Source organism: Gobius niger, assembly GCF_951799975.1.
Source record: "Gobius niger genome assembly, chromosome: 1".
Classification (NCBI taxonomy): domain Eukaryota; kingdom Metazoa; phylum Chordata; class Actinopteri; order Gobiiformes; family Gobiidae; genus Gobius; species Gobius niger.
The window spans coordinates 54,731,085-54,753,435 of record NC_136852.1 but is presented as its reverse complement, the minus strand read 5'-3'; the positions used below and the strand labels follow the sequence as shown (position 1 = coordinate 54,753,435).

General features: G+C 39.9%; 4 protein-coding genes across 10 annotated transcripts in view; 2 read left to right on the top strand and 2 right to left on the bottom strand.

Moving 5' to 3' along the window:
• Nucleotides 1–432: 432 nt before the first annotated feature.
• kifl (kinesin family-like) lies at nt 433–2,344 on the bottom strand. Its single transcript, XM_079576284.1, has 6 exons — nt 2,131–2,344; nt 1,209–1,369; nt 1,035–1,139; nt 768–865; nt 616–694; nt 433–528 (listed from the first exon to the last, which is right to left on the bottom strand). The coding sequence occupies exons 1-6, from the start codon at nt 2,336–2,338 to the stop codon at nt 478–480; spliced, it is 702 nt and encodes a 233-aa protein (XP_079432410.1). The 5' UTR covers nt 2,339–2,344; the 3' UTR covers nt 433–477.
• A 4,811-nt stretch (nt 2,345–7,155) lies between these two features.
• LOC306959437 (uncharacterized protein) lies at nt 7,156–9,711 on the bottom strand. The gene is made up of 4 exons (XM_079551548.1): nt 9,682–9,711; nt 8,457–8,581; nt 7,302–7,472; nt 7,156–7,208 (listed from the first exon to the last, which is right to left on the bottom strand). The coding sequence occupies exons 2-4, from the start codon at nt 8,554–8,556 to the stop codon at nt 7,177–7,179; spliced, it is 303 nt and encodes a 100-aa protein (XP_079407674.1). The 5' UTR covers nt 8,557–8,581; nt 9,682–9,711; the 3' UTR covers nt 7,156–7,176.
• Nucleotides 9,712–13,100: 3,389 nt separating this feature from the next.
• anxa1a (annexin A1a) lies at nt 13,101–16,440 on the top strand. Its single transcript, XM_079555732.1, has 11 exons — nt 13,101–13,171; nt 13,648–13,732; nt 14,322–14,412; nt 14,606–14,700; nt 14,798–14,911; nt 15,112–15,202; nt 15,278–15,357; nt 15,440–15,584; nt 15,663–15,817; nt 15,898–16,020; nt 16,130–16,440. The coding sequence occupies exons 2-11, from the start codon at nt 13,673–13,675 to the stop codon at nt 16,184–16,186; spliced, it is 1,011 nt and encodes a 336-aa protein (XP_079411858.1). The 5' UTR covers nt 13,101–13,171; nt 13,648–13,672; the 3' UTR covers nt 16,187–16,440.
• A 548-nt stretch (nt 16,441–16,988) lies between these two features.
• Nucleotides 16,989–22,351, top strand: part of rimbp2b (RIMS binding protein 2b) — a 214,631-nt gene continuing 209,268 nt past the window's right edge. For 4 of the 7 annotated variants that reach the window (XR_013793952.1, XM_079578442.1, XM_079578444.1 and 1 more), the window contains exons 1-3: nt 16,989–17,133; nt 18,279–18,415; nt 18,498–18,614. Coding sequence is in view for 5 of the 7 variants with exons in the window: in XM_079578442.1 (XP_079434568.1) it covers nt 18,413–18,415; nt 18,498–18,614 (120 nt within the window). In the remaining 2 variants the exon portion in view is untranslated. Of the gene's footprint in view, nt 17,134–18,278; nt 18,416–18,497; nt 18,615–20,186; nt 20,392–22,351 lie in introns of those variants that run through there. The other 3 variants (XM_079578443.1, XM_079578446.1, XM_079578447.1) reach the window with 3 other exon arrangements.

Sequence of the window (22,351 nt, the reverse complement as noted above, 5' to 3'; positions counted from 1 at the left end):
AAAGACTATATTTTTTTGATAATCTTTCCTAAAAGAACAATTTAAGATTGGTTCATTGTACTGAGGTTGTGCAATTCAGTGAGAGCTTCTTTATCTGTATGTCCATGTGATGAGCAATGGCGCCATCTGTTGTTTGCTTCACATTACCACGACACATTTAAAAGAGAAAAAACAAGCCTAAATAAGTTAAGCACAAATGTTAGTATATTTATAATAATAATAATTCTGGACACAAGATGTTCATTCACTCCATACTTATTACTTATATATATATATTCAGGCCAAACATGTTTTTTAGATGAGTAGTTTTGAACTCCAATGGCCTTTAGATGCAAAGCTTTTTTCAAAACTATGTGCGGAGTGGAGTGAAAAGTGAATGAATAAAGTTTCGGTTTGAATATTAAACAAAGCAACACACTATTTTTTGTTTTTCATAGTTTTATTTCAACCAGTCAAGAGACATATTGTGTTAAAAGCTCAAATATCTTCCTCTTCCACCATCTGCCCCGCCTTGAGCTTTGTGATGACCTATAAAACAAAATCAAAGGAAGAAGGATAGACTAGAAAGTAGAGCCATCATTTTTTCATTTCCCGCATGAATTGTTAAAAACCTACCTCTTTTAAGTGAGCTATGTCTTTGCTGTCTACAAATCTCTGAGCATTGTTGGTTATGGTCTTCACTCTTGTTGCGTAGCTAGAATTAAAATAGAACAATCATTCATGTTTGGTACTGTAGCCTAGGCCCAGATATTAAAATCTCTTCTCACATAAGTGAAGTCAGCGTCTCATCCAGGTTGTATTCAGATGGCGAGATGTTAACTATCATCAGTGTTTTGGCATTGCCTCCAAGTGAATCCTGCATGATCTGTCGAGATAATTATTACCTCACGTTGTTTTGTCTTAAAATACTGTAACACGTGTCTTATAAGGCTCGACAATAACCGTAGCCAAAAGCTGGTTTGACACGTTTTGGACAATACTTGCATAAAAAGTTCTACATTTGCAGAAAATGAAGATAATCAAGATGTCCTCACCTGTGTCAGTTTGCTGTTCCTGTACGGCACATGGGGCAGTTCAGAGGACAAAGCAGAGATCACATCCCCCAAAGCACTCAGGGACTTATTTATAGAGTTAGCCTCCTACACAAAGATCAGTTTTATTGACTTGACAAAAACATGAGCCATTATCACAAAGCACACTGATCTAACCTTCAGTTTGTGGTCCTTAGCGCCTGTTTTAGCTGCTCTCTCACTTCCTGCCAGGTCAACCAGGCTCAGTTTTCCGGTGCTGACGCTCCCATTAGTTAGATTCTTACTCTCAATTTTGATCCCAACAATAAGGTGTGATCGAGAGCTCTCTACGTTCATCTCTAGAAGAAAACACACAAGGCCAAACACCTTAGATATAGCCCTCACAAACTGTGTAACCAGCCTTGAATGTGGAAAAGACAATTATTTTGTAGGAGGAGGAGGAGTCACAGCTGGACGACATCTTTGACCTTTGGGCGCTTTTTTTTTTAAAGTCCTGGGTAGGAGTTATTTCACTATTTAATCGGTTTTACCTGAAGCTAGTTCCAGCTGAATTGTTTATCGTTACTATGGAAATAGTTGATGTGGAGTGATTTAACTGTTGCGGGGCTAGATGTACATTATCGCTTTTTTAGAAATGAAGGTTATCTTTGCACGAAAGTTAATTTTAATGATGTTTTTCAGTAACAGAATTGAATTTGAAAGCTTCATCTTGAACACAACACTTAAACTAAACAATGAATCATTTTGAGTTTCATTGTTCACTTCGAGGTCACTTCCTCGGGGGATACTTGGAGTGTAAATGAATGACTCGAGGGGTACGTGGGACAATAAAGGTTGGGAACCAGTGTTCTAACAAAGGCAAGTAAAAATTAGGGAAAGTGGTGAAGAGGTGCTTGTCTGTTATTTTTAAGTCCACTCCAAATAGCTTCCCTGGAGTTTTATAAATCATTAGTGCTCAAATTATCTTCACTAAAGCTTCGCAAATACTGCATTTTTCAGCTCATAAATACACATAATGTTTCCAAATGTACTTTTAAAGTGTGAATAACCAAAGGTCCTATAAAACAAAGTCTGTTTAGTGTGTTTGATTTGAACCTACTGGTGGCTGCGATGTGTCTGTTCGCGCAGGCCTGCTGAAACAGGGCATACAGCTGCTGGGCACTGGATGCCTCCTTGGTCTCTGCTCCTTGGGCGAACACCACCCCCTTCCTGTTCCTCTTGATTTCCACTCTTTTGGCCTGTGCTTGGCCTTCTCCACCCGGGCCCACAAACAGGTCCATCAGCCTGTCGTTGTACAGCTCCAGCATATAGGCAGACACCTGGGAGAGAGGGGGTGGAAGCGGTGATGCATTCTGGAGCACATTTCAAAGTGGACATGCTTTTCAATATACACCTTATAGTTAAATTTGGCGTTGTTTTCTTGTATGATGTCAAAAATAGAGTTAAAGGATCGTGGCATGATTCCTGGATCCTTCCTCTCTTTGTCGCCCACCATAGTATAGGTCTTTCCTGAGCCAGTCTGGCCATACGCAAAGATGCAAACGTTGTAGCCATCTATAGCAGACTGTATTAGCCTATGGGCAAAAAGGGCGAATTGAACACTATATTTCATATTTGAATAATATGCAGTTTTTTCAATAATAAAAGACATCAGTTGGACTATTTTACCCAAAATCTGATTAAGTAAGTAAGTAAGTGACTTTATTTGTCATTATACAATTGTACAACAAAATCGTGTAGATCTGATGTAGGGTTAGTCCTGAGCGACTGACTGTGGGCCACCCTGACCAGCATGTATTTAGAGGGAGGGGAAATTGGAGTACCCGAAGGAAAGCTGTGTACTGCCTACAGTGCTCCTCGGAAACGGTGCACCACCTTTGTCCCTGTTTCAGAGTATGGTGCCCCACATTGGTCAGCTCCTCACCTCCTCCTTCCTTTTGCGCAACTCCCTCCGCTCCTGCCACCTACTCTCGCTCCTTCTCATCCTAATTTTTGTCCTCCTTCTACTCCTCTGGCTTCTTCTCCGACTTATAGTTGAGCCAGGACTCGGTGAATAAAAAAAACACATCAGTCTTTCACCATCTTCTGGGTAGAGCGTAGAATAGAATCCAACTTATTCTCCAGTAAACATGCATTAGCCAGAACAATAGTCGGGATCGAAGGCTTGTGTGGCTTAGCTGTGAGTCTTGCCCGGATACCTTGTCATTTACCCGTTTTTTGTTTCCTTTAGAGCCTTTTGTGACGCCTCCACTGTGCTGCCGGTGTGAGGGGCTCTTTGCCTCTTCAGTATTTCAGAAGACTAATCCATAGAGTTTTTCTGTGTAAAGTAAGTTATTGTGCCTGTATAGAGAAAAATGTTCTCTGCACTTATGAAAAAGGCTACATTTTAGTTGATAAGTTACTCTACATTTAATTATATAAACAGCATGTTATTCCCATAAACTCAAAATATAAAAATGTGGGAAATAGGATATGTTCTGTTATTGGCCTCACCGACTAGCATCTTGAAACATGTCCTCCTGAGTGGCTTCAGCGCTAAACACCTGATCAAACTGAAACTCTCTCGGTCCTCTGGGGGTCTCCACATTTACAGAATAATCATCTATTTTCTCCACAACAACAGCACTTCCTTGAGCAGCCTCTGTCCGGTTCACAGGACGGATACGACAAAACACGCGGATTTTCCCTGAGGAATATCAATAGGTCAATAAATAGGAGGCAAACAAATGGTTTCTGTATAAACAATATTATATCTACCTTTCAAGTCCTCCACCATATTGAAATACTTTTTCCTCAATGTCCTTTCAGAAGTGTAGTTCTCAATCACCTTCTTCCTTTCCTCTTTCCCTATTTTCATCTGGACATAAATGGTAGTTGTGTCTTGGTAAAAGGTAACAATTTCCCTTCTAAACACATACTTTACCTCATCCTGGAGAATTACAAACTTCTCAGCAAAACTTTTCACTCCTTCCATGGTCTGGACTGTTCCTTGTCCCAAGATGTCTTCCAGTTCAGAAATGGCATCACACTCTAGCACACAGAGGAAAACAATGGTATTATTATTATTCAGATACAAAGGGTCTTCTTTTTTTTCTATTATGGAGTGCTGTTGTTTTCAAGCTTTCACCAGCTGCCCTATGCGTTAGGTGGAGTTGCTTATTGACTAGGCCCCTGATTGACAGACAACCAAAAACCTTTCAGTATGGGGATAACTTACAATTGCTAAATGATGAATGAACTCCTAACCCAAACAGAGAGGTGTGGTAGTTTGTCACCGCACCCCTGACTCTACTTTAGGGGCTTTACAAATAAATATAGATTGATGAATATGTATTTACCACTAATGGCAGGGACTTGTCCTGTTTTGATGCAAAACAAAGCCAACTGGGTCACTTCCAGTTCTTTCAGGCTTTCTTGCAAAGAAGACAGTTGTGACTCATACTCTTCGGACCTTAAAGAAATAAAAAAAATATTACAAAATAATCTGCATTATCTGGTGGTGTTAGATAGCAGTTGAAATCTTGTCTCACCCCTCTTTGCCTTGGCACTCCTCTCGTCCCTCTGACTCTTTAGAAAGTTGTAGTTGCTCAAGTTTATCCTGGGCATCTTTCAGACCAGCTTTATTCTCTTCAATCATTAGAGCTAAAAGTGCTTTGCTTTCTTCTGTGACTCTGCAAACAGCCTTTGCCTGAGAAAGTTAGGTAAAAATGTCAAATAACACAGAACAGTAAAAACTCCCGATCTGTAAATATCACCTTTTGGACGACATTGGAAAGTAGCACAGTGCAAGGCGGCAGAGGTACAGGGGGAATGGGGCTTTGAGACTCCAGCAGCTCTGTGATCTCCCTCTCCCTTTTGAACAGACTTTCCTTCAGCTCCTCAAGGCGAAGTTTGGCGCCCTCTAAAGGAGTATTTGGCTCTTCGCGGGCCTGTCAAAATCAATCCTTGTGCATCAGCTAAGGTTAGGTATTCAAAAAACAGTGTTTCAAATAGTAAGTAGAGGAACCATAAACCTTTTTTTGAGAAAGCAATCACATTGGGATTTTCCTTTCCTTTGTTTACTTCTATACTATGAACTTAAAGGGGCCTACCTACCGCATTGTTTTCTAAGGATTCTGCTTCTTTTGCTTCTTGGCTCTGTGCCGACTGGATCAGCATCTCTTGGACTTTTCCAACTTCTTGTCGGGCCATCTGCAACTCCTGTAATGCTTCATATGGCATCGAGGAAGTACATATATTTGATTATGTGAGTCTACTGAGGCAAATGACTTTCCATACTCCAAAGTTTGCTAAAAATACTCACTTGAAGCCTGGTGGTTGTGCAGCATGTCCAGTCTTTTTGAAAACATCTCCATAATTTTGCTCTGAAGTGAGAGCACAGACACAAAATGTTTCCCATTAGACCTGCAGTTCTCAAACCACACCACAAGGAGGAGCAGTGTTTGATATCAGCAGTTGTGAAGTCTGCCAAGTTTAAAGTCCAACCTTTTCTCTCTGCCACTGTAAAGCCTCTTCTTTACTCCTCCTCCTCTCTGAGCTCTGTTCCTCCAGCAGCCGCATGTTCTGAGCAGACAACGCCTAGAAAGAAATACATATATCATACAAAGGCTTCAGACAACCACAACTTAATAAGCTTATCATTACAAAAAGGCTAACCACAACTTGTTTCTCCAAGTCAGTATTCTTCTTGTCCACTTTTTCCTGATAGAGATATAGCATCCTTTTGAGAGTTTTCAGTTTGTTCTGGTAATGGGATCTGATAAGATAGCTAGTGGATTGCTAAACACATAACAAAAAAGAGGCAAATAGGCAAACAAATGTATTTATTTTAACCTAATTTTTACATTAAATCTGCGAGTGTAAAGAGAGACACAGACCTGGCTTTCTCGAGCTGCCATCTTAAAGTTTCTCTCCAGCTCCTTCACTATATCCAAGTGTTTTCTCTTAATACTTTCTATGTCCTGAGCAATCTGTTCAAGGTAAAAGAAAACACTTTTGCATCAACATTATTGCCATTGATATATAAGTAAGTTTAATTGATAGAAAAGTATGTAGATATCTTTTGTATAAGTCTGATGTGATTAGATGCCCTGCAGTGTCAGATGAGCAGCGCTGTGGTAACCATGTGAGTGTGAGTAACAATAACAGTGCTCACTCTGTGTCTCATGCTCTGAAAGTGAACATGTTGTTCTTTTTGTGTAAATGAATGTTTAAAGATACAGCCAGTGCTTATGCTTTAATATAATTTACGGTACCTGAGCTACACACATCTCTGCAGACTCATAGGGGATGTAGATCTTGTCTTCTTGTGATCTCTCAACTTCGAATGTGTGTTCAGACTTGGTCCTGCCTGAACACAGAACATTGCAGGTGACTTTGTTAAGCTTCTCACTTTAACTTTCTGTATATTATATTTAAGTTTTAAACTATTTCCATGCAAATAGAGCACCTTGGGTAAACTCTTGTCTGGGATGTTTACTCCGATTACCACTGAACCATCGTCTGAGAGCAGCCCACCTCTTCATCCACACAGACCTGTGACGGGCCGTAGCTTCAACAGTGGAGCAGTGGGAGTGTGAGTTCAACTCCTATCACAAAGCAATACTTACCGTAGATGTCATTTTTGTTGTTTGTCTTATGTATGTGGTTTCATTAAATTGTTAGGTTGATTATGTATGGAATGAAGAAATTACTTTCAGTTATTCAATGTTTTCCTTCTTATAAGAGGACTGGAAAACTTTACTTTTGAGAGTAAAAAAATATAAACTTTTAATTACCATATGTCCCCACACTTTAGCCCGCGATCCATATTGGAAGTGGAGTCTGATGAACCCGAACCCTCGCCAATGATTTCATGCACTTATAATATTTTAATAATGAATTAAACCCTAAACATAAACAGAGACACATAAGACACAGTAAAACATATATTAGAATATATTTATTACAGATTTAACATTCATTTCACAACTTTTAAAAATATGATTATGATAAACATTAATTATTAATCATTATTACACATTTATTTACATTCTTTTCAAGGGTGTGTAAAACATTAAATGCTGTATTATAATTGTATTTATTTATTTGTTTTATTTATTTTTTGGTTTATAAAGTGTTTATACACCTCTGATTTTACACTTCATCAGGAGTTTACCTTCCGCACAGATGGACCTTCTAGTAGAGACACAATAAATTAATTGACACCAAGTGCAGGACGTCTCAGAGACAATGAGAACAACAGCAGCGTACATCGTTATTTAACCTCACCTTGCCTGTTGTCCCTGTATCGGTCCTGAGCTTTTGGGCACAGCCTGTCCTCTCTCCTCTCTGGGACACTTCCCGGGAGCTCCTCTAGCACTGGGGCTGTGGCGTCCACTCGGATGGGCCTCGACGACGTGCCGGGCTCCTCAGAGGTCGGTGAGATCGTCTCCCAGGCAACTGAGCAAATACACACAGAGATTAGGTCCAGGATGTTGAATGATAACACCCAATTTAAGACTTCCCACACAAAGGAATAAGAAGGACATCAGAGAGAAGAGGGACTCTCTTCCATAATAACTGCATTTTTAAAGTAGTACATTTTTTCTGGCAAGTGGTGAAGCTATTTATTGGCATTATTCTAAAGAACAACCATGTATTTAGATATGGAAGGACATCAAAAGACCACATAACGGAAGGTCGTGCTCAGAGATTTTCAACAATAATAAAAAATAAAAACAAAAAACTGAATTCAACTATCTTTCATGTTCTAAAAGTAAAAAAAAAAAAAGGTATCACTTTATTTTTCCCTACCTTGATACATTATACCTGACTAAATTTAGTACAATGTAATGTGCTCTGTAACAATCTGTAATAACTTGTGCTTATGTAATACGTACACAATGGAATAACTTGTATTAGTACTTTGTAGGTACATAATGTAATAAGACACAAGACCCTTATGTCTTATTACTTTATGTACCTACAAACTACTATCATTTCATTGTGTATCTAGACTGCGATGCAGCCCTCTCTTATTCATGTCTTATTTTTATATTTTTTCGTTTATGTTCATATATATATCGTTAGTCTAAGTTCTGTTTCTGTGACCTCTTTTTGTTTAATGTTTGTGTGTGTTTGGTGGTTGTTGTTGCTATTTGTTTTTTGTGGTAGTCAAAACAAATTATTACACAATATACATACATTATTTGCTAGCAGAGCCTAAGCATAAAAAGATTGCAAAGGACTTAAAAGTACGACTTGTACAAAGCACCTGCTTGTACGTGTGTGTCTCTGATCCAGAATCAGAGCCATGTGTGTGATTTAGCAGCCAAAAAGAAAGAACTCTCCCACCACCATCCATCAATATCCACTTCGTTTCATTATTAGTCTTTTCTTATTTGTTTCAGTAATTTGTTCAGTGTCTGACTGAGTCACACTTACGTTGCTTTCCCGTTGGTGCCACTACGTGCTTTCTTCCAACTTTCTTTCCCAAGTAAGTCAGTGTGTAACCTCTGTGAGCTCCTGGAGGATTCATGTGCATCTTGTTTGTAGATTCTTTCCTGCAACTATTACTAGACAAACAGAACAAATCCTTACAGATACATGTTTATCAGGTAGTATACATTACTAAGAAATATCAAAAATAGAATCAGGAATGTTTTGACATATTTGACAGATAAAAAAACTTTTGAATTCCTCTTCAAGTTTAAAACTACTTGCAGATGTGAGACAGTGCAAAGCGCAGCACATTCAATCTGCAATTAAATCATGCTGTCAGCAAACCTGCTACTGTCTGTCTGAAACAGTCTAAATTCAGAAAATCTCAAGGTAATTAATTATACAGGAGGGTACATGTGTTTTTATGCAGCACCACTTCAACTAGAATGGACTTATCTTTTCTTTATGTAGATCAGATCGAAGAACTTTGAATGCAAATAGCCCTACAGATTATAACTGTTTACAACTCACTATTGCCAGGGGTGGGTTGTGTAGCAAAAAATATTTTCGCAATTAACATTGCCTAAAAATGTTTTATTCTTGTAGAAGTAAACAAATAAATAATAATTACTCAAGTAACATAAGGTACAGCAAACACAAACTTTACATTTCTACAATGTACTCACAACATTTTTTAAAGTCAAATAGGAATACTGATTTCTCAAAATAATATTACTGAACTAAAATAAAATGTATGCTTCCAAAATGTACTACTAACACCCAACTCTTTAAAAACCAGCTACAGAAGTGAATCTGAACATATTGATGCTTTCTAGACTTTCCTAATATTCCTAATTTTACTTCTAGAAATGGAATGAAAATTATTTTATCCTCCTAAAGTATATTGTAAACTCAAATGCTTGTAGGATAAACACCGTGCATCAAATTATAAAACATTTGTATGAATTTCATGAACTTTCAGGCTATTTTTGTAGCATTTTGGTGAACGTGACCCTGAAAAGTGACTCTGCAAGTTGTGAATTTTGCCTATAAACGTGTTCCTGTAAAGAATTTGGAGGAAAGTTATGAATGAGTTTGGACCACAACAAACATTTTAATTTAGTGGCTTCTCCTTTCATTGTTGGCAATCACAAAATCAGGTAAAGGGCCTTTAAGTATAAAGCAAAACACACAATAGATAGGAAAGGTCCAACATACAAAAGCTCACCTCACTGAAGAGAAGCCTCTGTTGAGCGTCATTCAGTTTCGGTGCTGCCACTGAAGCAAAAGACTGGGATGAGTCTGCTCTGATCGTCCCGGGGAACCAAACTCTCAACAATCTTTAATAATTAAACCTCTGAGATAAGGTTTCACAGGGAACTGACTTAAGCCCCACAGAGCATGTATGTAAAAAGATGCTCTAAACACGACTCAAGTTTCCTGTGTGTAAGATACAGATTGTAACTGGAGCCTCACACATGTATCGTTATGTGGACACTCAGACTAAGCCCTGTTTCTGTTTGTCTTCATGGAGACCACTGATCACACCAGACATTACTGACATAAGAGGCCGTCTTGAAGTGGGCCAGTGAGTGAACCTAATCTGGGGTTTCACTTTGCATCAAGGTGCACTGAGCTTTTGTATTTTAATTGTGACTGTAAATCAAATTGAATGTCATGGGAAGATTTATCACATATTAAGTTTCTTTTGTTGAACTGTTAAGTTATACCTATAAAATTGTACGCGTAAAAATCCATCAAAATATTTGTAACCGACCTCTTGTATGTGACTGGAGTTTGTCCCTTAGACCGGGGCGATGGTGGTTCAGTTTGTAGAGCGGGTCGTCTCATGATTGGAAGGTTGGGAGTTCGAATCCCAGCTCCTGAAGGTGCCCACTGTTGTTGTGTCCTTGGGCAAGACACTTAACCCACCTTGCCTCCAGTGTCTATGTGTGTGAATGGGTGACTGGTCCCTTGCTGTAAAGCGCTTTGGGCCTAAGCTATACAAGTTGAGACTATTTACCATTTTACCATCGCACATAATTTGGCTATAGAGTCCACCTCCATTCATTGGGGATCTGTCAAGAAAAGGACAACAAAAAAACATTTTACACAATATTTTACACAACTTAAAACAAATCCAATCCTGTTTGGTATAATTATATGCCCTGAAACTAAATCAGTAGGCTACGTCAACTGAATATGTTGCAGTTTTACCAGCTCCTTTTGACTGAAGTTTAGATAGATCTATTTGCTTATTAGCCTATTTATACATTATAAATCAGTATTATTCTATTACACAATCCCTAAAATGTCCTCAAAATGCGTTTTTATCTCGAAATGCTCACCTACCCACAGAGACCTAAAAATGTGTTCACTGTGTCACGTGGCTTAAGTTCGCAAAACAAACAATGAATAGTTTACGGGCCTGTAAAATCCTGTTAATGCATGACGACAGACTGAAGAAGACGTCCTCCGATGATGAGGCAATCCTTCAGATGCGTCACTGCTCTAATAGTGAAAGCATTCGTTCAGGCACGCGGACAGGTACGCTCAAACAGTGACAACATGCCCCACCTCATTGCATCAACAGCAGTCACTGTCGCGAAATGGCAGTGGTCCACTCCATAGTACTACGGCTCCGGCTTGACCCTAGGACGAAAAAAAAAAAAAGAACATCATTGTCCTAAGAGGAGCTATGCCAAGGGTAGGCGTGTCTGCTCATCACGGGCCAATTTTATTGAGAGTTGGGCCGAGCGGCTCCCCCCCCCCAATCATATATGACTTAAGTGGGTGTTCTGCTCAGAAATGTTAAGGAATTGACTGTATGTTTCACATTTTTGAGCACTTTAACCTCTTGCCCCTCCAGCCTCTTTTGAAAGCTGAGAACTGATCATAACTTTTTTGTTGCGGTTTCGTCACATTTTCGTCATGTTTTTGTCGCTCTTCTGTTGCTACTTTGTTGCTTTTTTTGTCACTTCATTGTTGCGTTTTCATCCTTGTTTTCATTGCTATAGGCCTATTAACACTTTGTAGATTTTTAGATTCGTTTTTACATTTGGGTAAAGCCAAACTAGAGAAAATGTGCTTGGTTCAGAGATTAACAGGTAGCCTAATTCGATCTCTGATTTGAGTAAAGCTATTTCTCAAAATTGTGAGGGCCAGAGCTTCGATGCCGGAGGGCCGAATTTGGCCCCCGGGCCTGACGTTGCCTACCCCTGTTATAGTGCGTTCAAGGAAACTTTCTGGTAAACTTCCCACCTCCCACTTTGAAAATTACCTTTGAACGCGCCGCTCGAACTGGTACTTACAATTTATTAACTGGGAAACCTAGCCTGGCTAACACCAGACTAAAATCACAAGTGATATGTAGTCTGGGGACCACCAATTCATTTTCTCGTAGGAGAGGTGTGGTTTACAATCGTCCATAGTCGTTTATTGGGCGCTACGAATGTCTATCATGCGTCTGCACGAAGCCATAGCCAATCGTATCATCGTATGAGATGACGTATGACGTACCCGCTGTAGAACAAGGTCTAAAGATTGATCGAAAAACACCCTCGCGTCTGCTGCTGTCATGTTGGATCCGTGAATAAACTTTTTCATTTTTATCTGTAAGATCTATGGTAAATAAACTACAAGCTTCCGTATATCGAATAGCGCGTCATTGCCGTCCCTCCTCGTTCTGTGATTGGTTCCCAAATCCATGCGAAAATTTCGGCCATGGTCCCCAGGCTGCTGTGCAGTTCGAAATGATTCGAGCGCACACAGCAGCCTGGCGTTAGCCTGGTTATGGGAAACCTCTGCTCCTCCAAAGTAACGTTAACTGAACGTTACTTTTGGTCACAGGTGTCAACATAACGTGATGTCGCATGTTTTTAATTATACGACTTTATTCACCTGGAACGCTCTCAGGTCGTAAGACTGTCGGTGATTTTCAAGTTTGTTAAGGTACCAGTTACCAGTTACCAGTTGCCTGGAACACGCCATTAGTTTATGTAAAAAAAAAAAAAAAAAGAAAGAAAAGAAAAAAAGACAAGAATGCAGAAATACAGTTTATATTAGTGAGTATTTGACCTTTCAGTGACCCAGTGGCTGTGACCATGGCTTATTATTATAGATCCATGCTTCCAGGCTAAATTCCAGGCTCAATTTCTTGTAGGGTTTCTGGTAGGTTTTCACTGCTGATGGAACTCTTTAGGTACGCATCAGCTAACCAGCCTTACAGCCACTGGGTCAATAATACGGTAATATTAACTTTCTTTTCACCAGCATGAAACGTTACATAATGCAAGTTTAAAGGCACTTAAAATATTGTGTTTGACAGAACTACCGCTGAAAGAATGTGGGGAATGGGAGGCAGTAACTTGTGCAGACAAGTGAGCTGATGTCTAAAACAACCACTGACATAAGCAATGTTAAGTAAAAACAAACAAAAGGAATGACTGCTATAATAATTGTGTGAAAATCATCCATGACTTCCTTATGTTGTAATAAATACCTTTCCTATATGACAAAAAGCTCTTGTGAAACCGTTGCTTCCTCGTTTCTGCGCTCAGTTTCGTGCCCACCGCAGCTGCGCAGTATTTTGGAGGCGAAGGGGAAATCTGGACTCGCCCCGTTACTAGGTGGGGTTTGTCCTGAGTATAAAAACACCGCCTCTGCCAGTGCTACGACCCTGGAAACTCCGCATAACTTTCTTCCATTCAAGTCAAAAGGTAAGCAGCGTTTCTTTGTTACTGTCCAGAAGATAGAGTAGTCTAGTGAGTTCAGACAGTGACTTTCACCTCCTTTTCCCTCAAGGTATTGATGCAACCAGTGAGGGCGTGGCTGGCATAATGCTGTGATCTTTTTGTACTTTCTTGTGTTGTAAACCTATAGCTAAACAGAAAAGCTTTTTTAATATCTTTTTTTTTTTTTTGCTTTTTCAAAAGATTAGGCCTGAATGTAAAGGAAGCTCTAATTATAGCTTCACTAAAAGTTGTGCCAGGGTGTGGCTTCAAAGTTTCTAAAAGTTGGCTATCATGGAATCTAACAGATTGAATGAAACGCAATTGTTTAATTTTGCTTTTTGAAAAATGTTTCAAATCAAGGTGCATCATCAGTTTATCAGTTTTGTATTGTAATGTGGTCCTTGCTTAGACTATATCATATGCTGACATTTATAACACATTGTATTTTCTTCTTGGTTCAGGGAGAGCGCAGCAAATTAAACCAACATGTCTTTCATTCAAGCCCTCATGCAGCAGTCCGTGTACTTGGGCATGCCCGATGAGTCAGTGAGTACTGCTCTGGTTGCTATTGCCAACAACTCTGTTTCCTTTTTTTCCTCTTCCTGTGGTATGTTAGGGTGGAAAAAATGATCAGGCGCAAGTTAGATAATGAGAGCAATGAGTGAGTAGGGTGAAGTCTACTGTAAGTACAAATTACATAATAAAATGCCATAGATAAAACCAAATGTATGTTATATATTATAAGAAAAATATTCTTAAGGTGAGTCCAAGTTAAAAGGGTTTTGTCACTACACAGAAAAGAGGTAGCTTTGTCCATATAAAGTCTAGATTTGGGTTTGTGAGTCACAGGCTGGAATTTGTGCCCCTCCCTTTGCAAACTCCTCCGCTACTTCTCCTCTCTCCACGTTTTCTTAAAGGGGACCGAGGTTGTATTAAATTGAAGCTTGCATATAGATGTCTGGACCAATCTGGTGCAATGGTAGCCTACTTGCATAGTCAGCTAATTTGAGGAATTCAAGCTTGTCCTCAAACAAATCCTGATACAATCCCACTTCACATGCTTCCTCTGATATCAATCAAGGCTACTGTATACAGTATTTGCACAACATGTGTAATCTCTGTTATCTTGCTATAGGTGCTGAAGAATGAAGGAACAGTCACTGCAGCCCCAAACTTTACTCCCAATGGAGATGCAGGCGTCCTGGACAGAGCCATCAAGACAAAAGGTGGTCCAGGGTATTATTAAGCGTGTCTGAGCATGCTGCTGTGTGCTCTGTCTTACTAAAGAGACTCTAAAGAGTTTTTAAATGTTGATGTCTGGCACCCTCTGCTGGGCCGAATGCAACACATAGCTTTCCACACTCTTCTCTGGCTTTACAGTATTTGGAGCATGAATAATAAATCTTATCAATCCCACAGGAGTGGACGAAAACACCATAATTGAAATACTGGTCAAAAGAAGCAATGAGCAAAGACAGCAAATCAAAGAAGCATACCAGCAGGCCAGTGGCAAGGTAAAGGGATTTTATTTTATTAAATGTACTATATACTAGGGTTGGTAATCTAATAATCAGGATTCGTGTCTTAAATATGGAATTCTTTTTTACCTAGACTCTTGAATCAGCCCTGAAAAGTGCCTTGAAGGGAGATCTGGAGGACGTTGTGTTGGCCCTGCTGAAAACACCATCTCAGTATGACGCTGAGCAACTTAAACTAGCCATGAAGGTGCTACTTACACCTTAATATCAAACCTAACACGCACTCTGAAATGTAACACTCAGGCTGAAGTGTGCTCTTGTTTTTTTTAATCTGCTATTGTTGATGAAAAGTTGGAAGCATCCAGCTAGTTCCTCTTCATTGTGTGTGTGTTCATGTTGTTTTTGTATTTTATCCCGCGTTCCTACCACATGCATTTCTGTTGTCAGGGTCTTGGTACAGATGAAGACACCCTCATTGAGATTTTGGCTTCACGCACCAACAGGGAAATTGAAGGAATTAAGGCTGCCTACAAGAAAGGTATGACCTACTTAGGAATCCTGTTTTTAGTGTTCATGCTTACTCTTGCCTGATGTTACCATTTCCTTTGCTAAGACTACAAAAAGGATCTAGAGGATGATATCAAGTCTGACACGAGTGGTGACTTCAGGAAGGCCTTGTTGGAACTGTGTAAGGTAATAACCACATTCATTAAACGTTCATTTAAAAAAGAAAAAAAAAGAGTCTGTCATTAATCCAAACATTGCACCATCACAGGCTGGCAGGACAGAGACAGTTGCTGAACAGTTGGTTGACAGTGACGCCAGGACCCTGTATGAAGCTGGAGAAGGAAGAAAAGGCAAAGACTGCTCTGCCTTTATTGAAATCCTCACCACCAGAAGTGCCCCACATCTCCGCAGAGGTTTGAAAATGGCAGATGTCCACAGCGATGTTTTATCTTTTATTGATAGTAGTGGCTAATGCATTTCATTTTCCTTAGTGTTTGAGAGATACTCCAAGTACAGCAAAGTGGACGTGGCCACAGCTATCGACCTGGAGATGAAAGGAGATATTGAAAGTTGTCTCACAGCTGTTGTGAAGTGCGCTGGAAGTCGGCCAGCATTCTTTGCAGAGAAGCTCTATTTGGCTATGAAGGTATAATACTGTGTGCACATGTTTAAGTATTGTGCATAGTGCAGTAATATTTTAGCTGCCTGTTCTGAATTGTTTTTTAGGGCAAAGGAACACGCAAAAATATCCTTACTCGTATTATGGTGAGTCGCTCTGAAATTGACATGAAGAAGATAAAAGAGGAATACAAAAAGAACTACAGCAAAACACTGCACATGGAAATCCTGGTAAGCATCTTTCCCTTATCTTCCCTGCCTGAAAATACTGTCAGATATTTCCAATTAAAACCCTTCATGTATTATACAATATTTCACTAAATAAAATACTTTTTTTCAGGATGACACTAAAGGCGACTATGAGAAGATACTTGTTGCTCTCTGTGGTGAAAATTGAACAACTTTCTTGCTGAATGAGGAAATATATTGTATAATAAACATATTGTGCCCGTCCTGGATGCATTTACATAATGAGAATTTGCATGTTGGCAAACTTTCACAGCAGTGGACAAGTCTCAAAAGATCTCATGTGAGCAAGTTACAAAATAGCTTTTTGTATGTATATCCTTGGTGCTTCAAAAGGAACGCAAAGCTGCTAAGATCATATCGCTACATGATATGCCATCGCTGAAGAAGTGCTAAATAAAATAAAAAAATGTAAAAAAATGTAAAAAGTTTCTTTTTGATTATATAAATAGAGTTGGGTAATTAAAATGTATAAGTGACATGCACTGGAGAGTCAGTGGTCTGGTCAAGGTCTGATGAAAGTTTATAAACCTTTTGAAATAATAAAAAGAAAGCAGCAATGTGAGATGTAAGCAATATCCACTTTCATAATAGGCATTTGCAGGTGGCATGCAGCTCTTTAGCACTCTAACACTTTTCAGCGCGAGCATTATACTCCTCGGCTCCTGTGACTCTTGGTAAATAAAAAATGAAAAAAAAAAAAAAAATGAACTACTGTACTTACATAAAAGTGCTGCATTTAGGATAAATTACCTGGATTAAGATGTAGTGTGCACTTTTGGGAATAAAAAATCTAAAATAATAAATAGGTCGACACAGTGTCATAATTCTGCAATGCAAAGCTTTTCTACAGTATGAACATGAGGCAGTGTATGTGCCATAATCCAGGTGGGGGCAATAGTGCGTCATACTGAAATGTGGTCATAGAAGAAGAGTTTAAAATGGCGCTCTCCACTGTGTTTGTTTATGTCCTGGGTTAGCTGTGCCTGACGATAGTTCGCTGGTGTTTTTTTCCCTCACCCCGCCTTAAGATTAATTTAATAAAAATAAACAAATTCGCTGACCTGAGTGCTCATCTAAACCTTCAGAAGACACTCGGTAAAAGCTTTATGTTAAATTCGGTGTTTCGGTGCTTACAATGATATGCTGCTAATATTAACCCTTTCCTCTCCTCTTGATGGAATACATGAGAAATAGGCAGCTTAATCTCTAAAAAACAGAGTATTGTAATGGTCACTCACCTCTCGGTGCTTTATCAAGCCCATTGTTCAGCTAATCTTCCTTAATGATTTTACTGGTTCTAACCCTAGTGTGTAATGTTAAAATTAAAATAAATCGATTTCCCCTGCATCTTTGAAATATTGTGCAATTAACAATGGCACTGGTTATGTTTGATATAGTAATATTTTTATTTTATCTTTATTGTTTTGGATTTTGGAAGGCGACTCATACTCATCCCACTGATTGAATAGTGCATCACCATTTCATCAGTACTGTGTAGGTCCAAGGCAATGCACTAAAGTCAGTCCCAAAGTCAGGAACATCAAGGCCCCAAAATAATAATATGCTCTGTAGCAATGTCAGAGGGCTAAACACTGAGTTAAAGTTGTATATTATAGCAGATAAATGTATTTTTCCTTTTAAAACATACATTTTTTCAATGTACTTGATTTGTAGACATCTTTGGGGGGGCCTCTTTAGTGTCTCCGAGGACCCTACGGGGCCCCGGACCCCACTTTGGGAATCACTGTGCTAAAGAAACTGAGCAGAGTGTGTCCTTTTTTATCTGCAATTTGCATTGTCTTGCAGCCAGTGACTGACTGTCATTTCTAAAAATATATATGTATTTTTTTGCATGTTGGCTAAATCCTGTCAAATGTATTCTGTGTGGGAGACATTTCTGGGCTTCCAGTGAAACAGTGAAGGTGTTTTGGCAGTGAAAATAAGAATAATAAATTCGATGACATCATTTATCTGCTGTTGTGTTGTTAATGGATTCATTTCCATTTCAATTTGAAATTTGATATAAACCCATTTCCTCGGCAGATAAAACATGCCATCTAGAGGAAAAATAATGTGAATCACAAAAAAAAAAAACAAAACGCTGGAAGAGTCTGTCTTCTGGCCAGTCCGCAGTAAAGAGTTCTTTCACTTTACCTAAATAGCTTTCTTGCTTAAGAGGGATTTGTGTTTACATGTGTCCTGTGACAGATGTGCTATATTTTCCGTCTCTTTGTACTTAGAATAATCCAACATCCACTATTATGTAACAACTCCGCTGAATACAGATATTTATAATCTGAACATGCTGCAGTTATGACATCAGCTGGCTGCCGACCATGACAAGCATTTGGGGAAGCATGAAAATCACTCGGTCATGGTAGGTTCTTACACGGAACAAGCTTTTTGTTTCTCTCATTTTAAACGATGTGTCAAAGCCTGTTTTGTTGTCCGTGTTGCAGAGTACAATGGGATGTCAGAAGACTTACAAGGTAGAGAAGCTACTGAAACAACCCCAAAAGGATCTACTATGGAGCCAGAAGCAGAGGTTAGCTACACCAAAGAGGAACAGCCATAAGGTGAGTGATTTCTGTTGTTAGTCAAAGCAGTGTGTAAATGCATAAGCTGGGAATCAGTCGTGTTCATGCACTGGCAGGATCAGCACTGTTGATGCCTACAGCCATAATCTGACCTTGTCCTGCACTGCCTGACAAAGAACCCTGTTTGCCACATCCGATATGTAAAACTCAATATGTAATGCGTAATTTGCATCGCGATTTTTTTAAATTATATAATAGTAATGCAGCAAAAATAATGCAAACAACTTCATTAAGAAAAACAAAAATAGCAGTGTGTAAGACCTGCAGAACATGTTTGCAGAGGACATTGCATTATCTAAATAAAGATGATATATAAGCCTATCCTATACAAACTTCAGCAGATCTCAGTTTGATTACAATTAACTTCGCAGTCCCTTTCATAAAGACACATTCACCGAACAACACTCATCAGGCATTTTGCTGCAGATATCACAAAGTTTTTACTCTTTATTTTAATGTAAGTCATTTATCATACCCAACAGAGCTTTTCATGTGCCCTGACAGCACACAGTATTATCGGAAGTGTTGACCACACCTCCTGCAGTTGTGTTAAGGCTGACCTGACACTCTGTGAGACAGCTGTCTGAACAGGTCTATTCTTCACAGAGGCAGGTGGTACCTTACAATTGACTTAGTCTTGAAATATTGCTTATTTTTTGCCCCTGGATTTCTTCTGTAAAGCTGCTAGTGTCGGATTGGCTAACCTCGTTGTCTGTATATTTATTGAGGGTGGGGGAGCAGTTGACAGGAGTACTATGTTATGTTGTGAGTGCTAAACCGCCTTTGTGCTACATGGACTCAGTTGGGATCATGGACAGGGTCCCAATGGAGGGGGAGGGACAGATTTAAACAGAGGTGAGGAGCTGCTGTGGTTGCTAGGCATTTGAGCTAAGGAAGGCCTATCTGTGCCCTTCCTCACTTTCTCCCAGCTAAGTGCATTACGAGATCCATCCACAGAGGGCAGCCGTGCTCCTCTACATTTGACTGTAATGAAAAAAAAGCCCAGGATGCCCCAAATAATCCCCTTTAATACCCCTCAGCACTTGATACTCTGATCTCTGATTGGACGGTTGAAGTGTTGCTTCTGTTTGTGATAGCTGATTGGTCTTGCTGAGTGTTCAGTGAGTGAGGTTTTCAAGCCAAGCCTCCAGGGAGCTGCTGTGGCATAATGACCCATGACGAGGCAAGGCAGAGTCCTGTATCATCTTACAAAAACAGCTGAGAAGATATGCAAGAGAACACTGTGGACACACCAAAGAAAAATGCCTTAGATCCTCACATGACCTTGCCAGTTTGATGATGGAGCTCCTTCGCAAAGGTTATTTGTATGGAGAGCAATGCCTTAAGACAGGATTGTGTTTGACTTCTGAGAAACGCTCTGATTAAAGAAAAGCTTCCTGGATGGGGAATGCCGCTCAGAACAGCTGCGCACTGCACTGCCTCTGCACCCCTGCGTGCCTGTGTGTATCAGCATGCGAGAGTGAGAGCGGCGGAGAGGAGAAAGGGGGCGTGTTGATGTGTGTGCTCCACTGCACAGCCCCAGTAGTGTGAGCCCAGTGATGCTGGCTCGCTGTCTCTCTCTCTCCCTCTCTGCGCTGCCTGGCTGTGCTTCTTTCTGCCAAGCATTGATGAACCATTTTATGCTACGGAGCTGCCATATACATCGCCAGGGTCTCGCGGCCGGCTCGTTTGCTGTCCTACCTTCACTATTACATCCTGCTACCAGTGCACTTCTCCTTTAACGTCTGCTTCCGAGGTACTGTACCGTCTACCGTCTGATGTCCTACTGTATCTGTTTTTACAGCACACTCTGCTTGTTGGGCTCTGCTGCAGGATCACTCTGGTGCCTCTGTTGCCAGGATAAGAATTATGGGAACATGTCAGTGTCCCGGCGGCTACAGTCATTGAAATTCACGCTTGCAGTAGAGCTGATTATTCTCATGTGTACCTGAACTGTCCTGTTTTAACACATCCACTAAGAAGAGCTAGAGGACACAGCATATCATTTGTATGCGAAAGGATTTGCCCTCCTATTTTAGTTTTTCAGGTTTCTCTCTTTTGTTTTTTGAACAAATCAGCTCAGCCTGACCAGTGTATTTATGAGTGACATAACATGGTCTTTGACGGTGACTCTGTTTGACTCTGCTTGTTATAAGAAATACCATCATCAAGGGAGTTTTTAGTGGAACCAATCTGCAAAGGATTCGGTGTTGTCAACTTAAAAAGAGGAATAGCTGTTTTGCTGGTGTGTGCACATGAATGCAAATGGTCTAAAGCTGTCATACATTGTCAAATGTATTATTCATTTAGGTTTCAGAGGCGACTCCATCCCAGATGAACGTTAACTGATATGGGCGGTGATTTGTTGCATCTCAAAACGCGTCCTTGAATGTCAGTGTGATTTCGGATATGATCCAACTCATTGATAAATAAATATGTACAAAGACTGGGTGTTCCATCTGATGTGTTATGGGTGAAAGAGGCACCCTGTGACGGCGATAGAGCCTATAGATGGCAGTCATGAGAGGGATTGGATTGTGGGAACCTATAGTGACCAATGGGAAGCCAGTAGTCTCTGTGTGATTTTGTCTGTCAGAAAAGGTTTCTGTATGAGCGCAGGTATGTGTATTTGCAGCCTCCCAAGGTCACTCATTTCAAGAGCTTCTATAATTAGGCCTGTCAGTCTCCCTCACACCAGAGGAACAAGAGGGTGCTCTGACAAAAAAAAAAAAAAAAAAATCCCCATTCATACACTGGCTCTTCCTGCCCACCTTGACAAGCAGACATGGCCATTCATCAATTTACTGGCTCACACTGATCTAGTGGCAAGTGACTTTTATCTTCATACGCACAAGGCACAAACATCCATATTTGTAGCTTAAAGAGCGTGTTTGTAAAAAGACAAGGACATAAACACAGCTACATATACAGTAGAGTCCATGTGTATATGCTAATGCCATTGATATCAAAGGGGTGTGGCAATCTTTTAAAGTGGTTACAATTTCAACTTTCTGTGCAGTGAACAAAGCAAACCCACTGAGCTTTTTTTTATTATATTGAAACGAGGAAACCGTCCACTCCAAATAGAACTGTGCATATTTTTTGTTTAATTGTACATTATTGTAGCATTAAATATATTTTGTGAGCAGGAATCAAATTTCTAGCTTTAATGGCAGTTTTTTGTGTGTATTTGTCTGTATGTCTGTAGTTTATGCTAGGTAAAAGAAGTGAGGTCCAACCCAGAAATAGAAACCAATGATCTCACAGTTATAATAAAGTCATTGTCACTTATTTTGTAGACTCTTTGGTATGTAATAGAAACATCAAGTTGTGTCGGCTTGGACTAGCACGAACCATTGTTACTGCCTGTCATTTATGCACACGTAATGCCAAGGTGCTAACAACAGCGTGAGCGGACAATGGCTCAGCATGGTCCGGAGTGACTGTAGTAACAGATGATGCTGCTGTTGGCGCCTGGATGTGGCCTGGATAAGGCACGTGACCTCAGCTGTGGAGAGCATTAGTGATATGAACAGCAGGGTCCACGACAGACGTTGCATAACACCATCTTCACTGGGAAATCTCTGTGAAAAAAAAAAATGGCTCCAGGAATATCAGCAACTCCAGCCTTAGAGTGCACTATCATTAGCAGAGCAAACAGTACTCTTGTGGTTTGATGGCCCACTACTTGACAAAGCTGGCCATACAAACTTGAG